A 9,372-nucleotide genomic window follows, 5' to 3' on the forward strand; every position below is an offset into this window, starting at 1 on the left:
CCCACACCTCACCCTGCGTCCTTCCTGGCGCCCCGAGTCTCCTGGCCCCCAGGACTCAACTCTTGTACCTTTGCCACCAAGTCTCTGAGGAGCTGCCCTGCCCCGTGGTCCTCACCAGACAGTGGCCAGGACGCCAGCTCCGCCCTCGCAGAGCCCCCGTGGCCTGTCGTGGGTGCTGCCCCTGTTACAGCCCCTCTCTGGAGGTGTCCCCCGCCAGGCCGTTAGCCCCTCGCGGCCGGGGCGTCTCGAGCCCCCCTAGGCCGAGCCCCGGAGGAGGGGCGGGGCAGGCGCTGGCTGGGCGGGGCCCCCAGGGGGCGGGGTGGGGTGGGGTGGGGCGGTGTTACAGGGAGGGGGGGGTCACGTGCGGGTCACGTGCGGGGTGGGGCCCCCAGAGTGTGGGGCGGGGCGGGGCGGTGTTACAGGGAGCGGGAGCGGGTCACGGGCGGGGCGGGGCGGGGCGGGGTTACAGGGAGCGGGAGCAGGTCACGTGCGGGGCGGGGCCCCCAGCGCGCGGGGCGGGGCGGGGCGGGGTTACAGGGAGCGGGAGCAGGTCACGTGCGGGGCGGTGTTACACGGAGCGGGAGCGGGTCACGGGCGGGGCGGGGCGGGGCGGGGTTACTGGGAGCGGGAGCAGGTCACGTGCGGGGCGGGGCCCCCAGGGCGCGGGGCGGGGCGGGGCGGGGTTACAGGGAGCGGGAGCGGGTCACGCGCGGGGCGGGTCTCGTCTCGGCCGCCGGCCCAGCCCCGCGCTGTGTGTCCGCAGGACGGGGAGGTCTACTGCATCGACGCGCGCTTCTACGGCAACGTCAGCCGCTTCATCAACCACCACTGCGAGCCCAACCTGGTGCCCGTGCGCGTGTTCATGTCCCACCAGGACCTGCGCTTCCCCAGGATCGCCTTCTTCAGCACGCGCCGGATCGAGGCCGGGGAGCAGCTGGGGTTCGTAGGCCGGGCAGCCCGGCGGGAGGGCGGTCGGCCGTGCGCGCTGCTGCCCGCGCAGCTTCGCGCTGGGGCTTCCGGCGGCTTCGATCGCGGCGGGGAGGCTTCAGCCTCGGCTCGGTTTGTCTGGGAGGCGCTGGTGCCATCGGGGCTCTGTTCCGTCCCCAGGTTCGACTACGGGGAGCGCTTCTGGGACATCAAGGGCAAGCTCTTCAGCTGCCGCTGCGGGTCCCCCAAGTGCCGGCACTCGAGCGCGGCCCTGGCCCAGCGACAGGCCAGCGCGGCCCAGGACGCCCAGGAGAACGGCCTGCCGGACACCAGCTCTGCCGCCGCCGCCGACCCTCTATGAGACGCCGGGGCCAGCGGGGCTCAGGAGCCGCTGTCGGATCGCGGTTGAGAGAGGAGGGGACTCTGCACCTGTCGCCGAGAGGTCCTGCTTTAGGGGCTGTGCCGCTGACTCCCGGAGGGGTCAGGGGCGAGGCGGCAAGTCCCGGGCTTGGCGGCCTGCGGGCGGGTGTGGACGCCTCCCGGCAGCCTCCCGGGCCTCAGGCCTCGCATCTGGGCCAGGGCTCAGGCCGGACGGACACCCGGGACTGCCGTGCACCTTTGGAAGACGCTGGGATTCCACGTCGGCGTAACCACGTGAGTCTGATGGTGGCTTTGCTGTCGCAAAGTACCTTGTTTCTCCCTCTGATCTCCGAGGTCCCTGCCCCCCACCGGGCCGGTGTGTTCTCCCGTCCGGACCAGACTGTTCCTGCCGAAGCCGCCGTCGCTGCAAGCTCCTCCGTTAGGCCGCCTGCCCGCGCCTGCGCCCGCGCGGCGGTGCGGGTTCCTGGGTGCCGCACAGAGGACGCCTCTCCCGCCGCGGCCGTGGAGAGGTCGGGGGCCGAGCCCACCACTAACTTTGGAGAAAACGTGGGTTTGCTTTTTAAAGGAATCCTATATCTAGTCCTATATATCAAACCTCTAACTGACATTTCTTTTCAAGAAAGTGGTTTGGTGGGTGCAGGCGGACCCGCACCGGCCCGCCAGTTTTGCTGATGCTGGCACCTTCTGTTGAGTTTTTTTAAGCCACATGCTATGATGATGCATAAACTGATTTATTTTCTACCATTATGAACATTAGGACAAACAAAAAATAAACACAAAACACAGACAACGGTGCTGATTCTGGTGTGGTTTCTACTCACCACGTGAAAATAAACTATCAACTGTATAAAGAGAACAAAGTGATTTTAGAATAAAATGCAGGAAAAAAAACTTTTTTTAAAATATTAGTCTTGTAGTGTGAATAAATTTGCCGTCACCTTTTGTGTGATGGCCAGGCAGGTCATACTCTTTTTTTTTGGCATATACCTTTTTAAATACTGTAATTAGTGCAGTAACAGTGGGGTTTTTTTGTGCGACTCTTCTAAAACATTCATAATGCAGCCATGTTTATTTTTTTCTGTTAAAATGTTTTGACGGTTTTAAGAGCAATCTTTTGGCTCCGACCATTTCTTGTTCTGTTTTCAATGAAATCAATAAAAAAAAAGAAGTACTTTAAATGAGGCTTTTCTTATGGCACCATGTCTCAGCCGGGCTCTTCAGAACCCTGCGCCTCCCGCGTGGGGCCGCACTCACGCACGCACAGGCCCGGGCAGGCGGCCAGGCTCAGGTCTCCCCCACGGCCTGGCGTCGCCCCCTGAGGAGGGGACACCCAGGCGTGTTGGTGGGGCCTGTGGGTGTGTCTCGAGTGTGTGTGTCCGTGTGACTGCGTCGTGTGTGCACATTAGTACATGCATGCACGTGAGCTCCTGGGTCCGTGGCCGTGTGAGTGCATGTGTGCGTGGGCATTTGATTGCATGTGTGTTGAGTTCATGCGTGTGCTTGAGTGCATGAATGTCTATGTCTGTGTGCTCGCATGTGTGTTCAGTTCACGTGTGTGTGTCCGTGTGAGAGTGTGTGTGCACGTGTGACAGTGTGTGTCCAGCGCCAGGTGCTCAGGTCCGGGCGTCGTCCTGGAAGCTGGGGGGGCAGCACCAGGTGAGTCCTCACATCCCAGGTCAGCCCTGCGTTTCGTGCAGTGAGGCTGGGCCGTGACCTCTGCCCTCCACAGGGACCCGTGGGCCCAAACCTGCCCCCTGCTGTGTTCTCCGGGTTGGGCTGGAGAGCTGGTAAACTCAACAAAAAATGGCTGAAATGCTCCATGTTTCAATACACAGAATTCATTCAGTTGCTTTTAGACGGTTGCCTGGGATGGTAACAGCAGTCTTGCGCTGTGTCAGTAGAAGGCCAAGCAGGGCGCCCTGCCACACGCCGGGCTGACAGGTGGGTGACCCGGGGCACTCGGCAGCTGCACAGGGGATGAGCAGGAGGGCCCAGGACAGGTGTGACCGGTCTGCACAGGGCAATGCTGGACCTCGGTGGCGGCCACTTTGACCACTGGCACCTCGGCACGCAGGAGCTTCTGGCCTCTCACTCCCAGTGCACGAGGCGGGCCCAGCTGAGCCCAGAAGGGGGGGGGGCGGGCGGGGGGGGGGTTCAGGGAGGCGGGGCCAGCAGCTCAGCTCATGCCGGAAGCAGTGGCGAGAGGTAGCTGAGGGCCCACCTGGGGCTGGAATGTAGGCCCTGCCGGCTCTGGGGGAGGGGAGCAGCGGACACAGCCCCCCTCCAGCCCCTCAGGACGGCGCTGGCTGGCAGGCGACCACGGTTTGCATCGTGTCCTGTCCCAGGTGCTGGGTGTACCCGCAGTATTTGTTGCATGAGGCCAGTCGCAAACCTAAGGGGTGACAGGAGGGCCAGCCATGGGGGCCCCCACTGCTGGGCCCCCCCAGGAACCTGACTCCCCTGGTCCTGGACGGCTCCACAGTGACCACCTCATTCCTCATCAGACGCCGGGGACGTCCCTGCTCCAGCAGTGTGGCATCTTCGGACCACGGCTCTGAACAAGGACGATGGCTCCCCGTGTGGGGACAAGCAGGTGGGAGCCATGCGGGGCCCGGGGGTGCTGAGCAGGGCCTTCCCTTCCCTCTCTATGTTTCTTTTTCCTCCTTTGGATACATAAAAATCTAAAACCCATGGAGGCTCATTCTCAAGTTCCTGTAACAGCTGGGAACCTTCACCTGGGCAAGGCTGTGAATATAGGCTCCTTGTTTCCAGAAGGTTCTCAGCCCACCTAGGCAGAGAGCACCCCACATCCTTGTCCTGGGCCAGGCTGTGGTCTGTGAAAGAAAAGTGGGCTTGGGGGTCAGGCGGGGAGGCCTGAGCCCGTTGGGGTGAGGGTCTGCCCACACTAGACACCCATAGTGACCAGGGCTGCGATGGGACCCCGTGGAGCCCTAGGGACCCCAGCCAGGGAGGCCAGGGGTGCGGGGCCCCCCTCACGATGGTCCCTTGTGCCCCAGCTCCTGGCACAGCCAGCGCAGGCTTGAGGGACCCAGGGCCTCCTGCGCAGCACCTCCCTTTACTGGGACAGCCTGAGGGCAACATGGTCCCCGAGGTCAGGGGATGGGGCCCAGCCACCGGCCAGGCTCCGCTGTCCCTGGGAGTGTGAGCTCGGGGCAGCTGGGCAGGGTCTGGGCCCCTGGCTCCCCTTCCTTAGGCGTGCAGGGCTCTCCCTGCAGAGGGGCAGCTGCCGAAACATGGCTGGTGCGTGAGCAGAGGTCACCCAGTCACATGGGTTGCCCAGATTTCTATGCAAGTCACACCTGTTAATTGCCAAAGCTCAACACATAAGAACTGGAAAAAGAAAATGGAACCCGCCAGAAATCCCCCTCCTCGGCCTCGCCTGCCCCCGTCCTGGGTAACGCACCACACCTGGCAGGCGGCGCCAATCCTGCAGCTGCGTGTTCGCTCGGTGAGGACGCGCACCGGGCTCTGGCCTTTCGGTGCCACCGCGGCAGAAGCTGCCGACGCGCCTGGGGCCGTTTCACTTTTTCCTTGTGGAAACAACGTTGTGAAGAAGGATCCGGCACAGCGTCGTTCCGCTTGCGCACTTACCTTCTCAGGGAAGGGGTCGAGGGCGCACGCCGCGCCCCGGGGCTCTGCCACCAGAATGCCGAGCCCAAAATGCGCGCCAGTGTTTGCCTCTCCGGCATTACTCATTGCCCCACATCCTGCACTGAGAGCAATGTTATGCTTCTTACTTGTTCTCCTTGTCTAGAGGAAAAATTACACTTTACTGAGTTATTTTGCAGTTTTATTATTGATAAAACTGAGTGTCTCTTTATATTTATTACAGATTGGCCTTTCCTCTTACGCAAATTGCCTTAGTGCAAAAATGCTATTGTGCTGCTTACTATTTTTGTTATTGATTTCTATGAGCTCTTTATATATTGTAGTTTCATATGTTATATTTTTTATATTTTTTTTTTGTTTTGTTTTGTTTTTTTTTTTCTTTTTTTTTTCTTTTTTTTTTTTGTTTTGTCATTTTTTTTTTTATTTTTTTTTTTTATTTTACTATTTTTTATATTTTTTTATATTTTTTTATTTTTTTTTTTTTTTGAGACAGAGTCTCACTCTGTTGCCCAGGCTAGAGTGAGTGCCGTGGCGTCAGCCTAGCTCACAGCAACCTCAAACTCCTGAGCTCAAGCGATCCTCCTGTCTCAGCCTCCCGAGTAGCTGGGACTACAGGCATGCGCCACCATGCCCGGCTAATTTTTTCTATATATATTTTTAGCTGTCCATATAATTTCTTTCTATTTTTAGTAGAGGTGGGGTCTTGCTCTTGCTCAGGCTGGTCTCGAACTCCTAAGCTCAAACGATCCGCCCACCTCGGCCTCCCAGAGTGCTAGGATTACAGGCGTGAGCCACCGCGCCCGGCCTGTAGTTTCATATGTATGCCGAATTTAAAATTTTTATGTGGCAAAATCTGTCTTGTGACTTCTGATTATTATAATTAGAAAGGCCTTCTGCACCTCTAGATTATAAAAAAGTCCTCCAGCACTGGTTCTAGTATTTTATTTTTAAGTTTTGCTCTTAAATCCAGGTGGAATGTATTTGTTGTGTATGGTGTGAAATATAAATTTAAGTTTTTTTGTTGAGGCATAGGTTACATCGAGTGAAATGCACGGATCCTGTAAGCGCAGCTCAATGTGCGTGGACAAAGGCCTTTGCCCCATAATCCACCACTTACCAAGATACACATGTTTCCAGCCCCCAGGACATGCCTGTTCCTTCCCAGTCCGTCCCTGCCTGCAGGGGCACCCCCCCCCCATCCGATTCCTTCCACCATCAGTTGGTTTTGCCTGTTCTACCTCACGCCATGTGTGTGGAACCTGCAGCGTGCCACAGGCCCCTCCTCCTTGTCCTGCCTTCTCTTGCTCAGCTGCTGCGGCTCTCGCTGCGTGGAGCACGGTACACTGGTCCTTTCTTATCGCTGGAGAGAACTGCATCCTAGGAACATACGAAGTTTGTTTAACCGTTCTCTTATGCATATATGTTTGGGTTATTTCCAATTTGGAGCTATTATCAATAAAGCTGCCATGAACATTCTCGTACAGGCCTTTTTGTGTGGACATGTCTTGGGTTGTCGAGGATAAATTCCTAGAAATAGACTTGCTGAGTCACATGGTGAGTCACACGTGCCGCTGTGGCTGGCAACGTGCGTTTGTGCCGGTCACGTGGGTGCGCTGGGCCGCCTCACATCCTCGGAGCAGTGAGTGTCCGTTCCAGGTACGACCAAGTGCACTTTATCTTTTATCATCTTTTTTAATTAAGACTTTCTCTACCAAAGGTGTCTTTGAAATAATGCTGTAGAAGGAAATAGGAATGTGTCTTTTCAACTTGGGAAGATACTCTCTTTTCTTCTAAAGCATTATGGTTTTAGATTTTGGGTCGGTGTGTGATCCATCTAGGATGTATTTTTGTGAGCGGAGTGGAGATCAAGAGGTCGTCTTTCATGTGGACGTCCAGTCGTTCCAGCCTCATCTGCTAAGTGACCTTTTAGAGACTTTTCCCCAGTTGAATTGAACAGGCTCTTTACAGAACATCATTAATACGAGCACGCGGCCTTGGACAGAGTCTGCACTGTTCTGTTCCATTCTCTCTGTCCTTGGGTCAGTATCTGGACTGTGTGGTCCCGTCAGTCTATTGTCTGTCTTTATGATCACGACTTTAAGTATCAAAATCATGGGTAGTGTGAGTCCCCCAACTTTTCCTAAGGGTGAATATTTGGCTGTTGTGACTTTCGTGTGTCCTTTGTATTTTTATACAGATTTTAGAATCTCCATGTCAACATCTACAGAAATACCTGATGTGATTATTTTTCAACCTTTTATTTTGTTTTTTCTAGAGATGGGGTCTCGCTCTGTCACCCAGGCTAGAGTGCAGTGGCATCATCACAGCTCACAGCAGCCTCACACTCCTGGGCTCAAGCGATCCTCCTGCCTCAGCCTCCCACGTAGCTGGGACTGCAGGCTCATGTCACCATGCTCAGCTAATTTTTTTTTTTTTTTTTTTAAGACACAGGGTCTTTCTATGTTTCCCAGGCTGATCTCAAACTCCTGGCCTAAAGGGATCCTCCTGCCTCAGCCTCCCAAAGTGCTGGGATTATAGGCGTGAGCCACTGTACCTGGCATTTTTTTAACCTTATAATTCAACTTTATTGAGACATCATTTACATGTCGTGAAAGGCACCCAGTTCAGTGTTTGATGAGTTTAGGTAAACATATACACCACGTAACCACCATCACAATTAAGACACAGAGGACATTTTTATTACTCCAGAAAGTTCCCTGGTGTCCCTGTGTAGCCAGCCCTGAACCCCCGGAGACGCTGCTCTGCTCCCGTCGCTGTGGTTAACGGCTGCTGCCCTAGAATTTTCTGTCATCAGGATCCTAAAGCCTGTGCTTCATTGTCTCTGGCTTCTCCAGCTGAACACGTGTCTTCACGCTTTGAAACGATCTCCAGCTTGCCGAAAGCTGCAGGTACAACACAGGACCTGCTTTTCTCTCTGAGCTACTATTGAAGAGTAAATCGCCAACGTGTGCCCAACATTCTCCCGTGGTTCGGTGAACGTTCCCGCAAGCAGGGCCACCCACAGCCTCGCGGGCCATGTCGGCGTTGGCGGTGCCTGTCCATGGCCGGGCCACAGACCGTGCAGCTTCACTGCTTGTCCTCGTCACTCCCTGCGTGGCAGACGGGCTGGGTCAGCACCACGTGTGGCACTCGGTTGCTGCGTCTCCTTGGTTACCCCGATGGGAACAGTCTCCGTCCCTGACGGTCGTGGCCGTGATGGCTTTGAAGGTGGCTGGTTGGTCGTCTTGCAGTCTGCACGTGTGTCTGTCCTCAGACTCAGGCCTGCGCGGTGCTGGCGGGGCCACCGCTGCTCCCGTGTGTCCCATTGGGTGGCCCACAATTTGGCTCTGGTCCATTTATTGATAATGTGAACTTTAATTGTTCGATTAATTTAATCAAATTGTTATTATTTATATGAATTATTTGATTAAGAGAGTCTGCCGGCTTTTTCCATTGCAAAGTTTGTTTTCCATTGTAATTAATAAGTAGCTTGCGGAGGAAGTACTTCAAGCCTCTGTGAAGAGCCCGCACTTCCCAAACATCCTACTGTGTGGCTGTGGACTCGTGTTTTTCTGTTTCATTCGGTGGGTTATAATCTGTTGCTGTCATTACTTATTTGGGTGCCGAAATCGCCCGAGCTTTGGCTCCTGGGCACCTCCCGGGACCGTTCACTGAGCACAGACTTACTCTACGGCACAACAGAATGTTCCAGGCGGGGGTGGGGACCCCGCAGCCTTAAGGCCACATGTGACCTTCTAGGTCCTTAGGTGCAGCCTTTTGAGTGAATCCAAATTTTACAAAACAAATCCTTTTATTTTTATTAATACATTTTTGTCTTTTATATTTTTATTTTATTTTTAAGATGAATGTATTTAAAATACCAAAGAATAAAATAAGTTTCAACAAAATAATCCTCCCAGAGTGACTGGCACAATGAACGTCAGCAGCCATGAGGGTACACTGACGGCGGCTGTGCGCATGGTTTGGTTCTAACTTCCCCGCCCTGACTGGCGTCACCGCGAGCGACGCCGGCTGGCGAGGGTTCATGGGGGTCGAGCACGCCAGTCTGTTATCAGCTTTTGCCAAGGGTGCACTGTGTTTCTGTTTGAAGTGGAATTTGTGAATAGTTGCACAGCTCGACAGTATTTTTTAATTCTATCTGCTTAAGAGTTCAGCATGTCAAAGAAGACCAAGAGAACGCTGAAGGAAGAAAACAGATTTTTAAATGAGGATAGGGAATTGCAATATTATCTTGCTCCTGCTAAAGATGATTTGCTTGCTGTGTGATACCGCAACATCACGATTAAAGAAATTCAATGTTCATCAGCATATAACACTCATAAGGACCACAAATATTTTAAATTAGAGGGAAAGGCACAAAAGATTGTAGTGCAGAAATTAAAAGATGAAAAGCAAAAGCAAAGACAATTCTTT

At 54.7% G+C, this 9,372-nt stretch overlaps 1 protein-coding gene across 4 annotated transcripts in view; it reads left to right on the forward strand.

Moving 5' to 3' along the window:
- EHMT1 (euchromatic histone lysine methyltransferase 1) overlaps positions 1-2,486 on the forward strand; it is a 171,039-nt gene extending 168,553 nt beyond the window's left edge. For 3 of the 4 annotated variants that reach the window (XM_069477202.1, XM_069477203.1, XM_069477204.1), the window contains 2 exons: positions 764-939; positions 1,108-2,407. In XM_069477202.1, the coding sequence (XP_069333303.1) occupies positions 764-939; positions 1,108-1,288 (357 nt within the window). In that variant the 3' untranslated portion in view covers positions 1,289-2,407. Of the gene's footprint in view, positions 1-763; positions 940-1,107 lie in introns of all 4 variants that reach the window. The other variant, XM_069477201.1, reaches the window with a different exon arrangement.
- The last annotated feature ends 6,886 nt before the right edge of the window (positions 2,487-9,372 follow it).

The sequence above is a fragment of the Eulemur rufifrons genome, chromosome 7 (genome assembly GCF_041146395.1).
Source record: "Eulemur rufifrons isolate Redbay chromosome 7, OSU_ERuf_1, whole genome shotgun sequence".
Taxonomy (NCBI): Eukaryota; Metazoa; Chordata; class Mammalia; order Primates; family Lemuridae; genus Eulemur; species Eulemur rufifrons.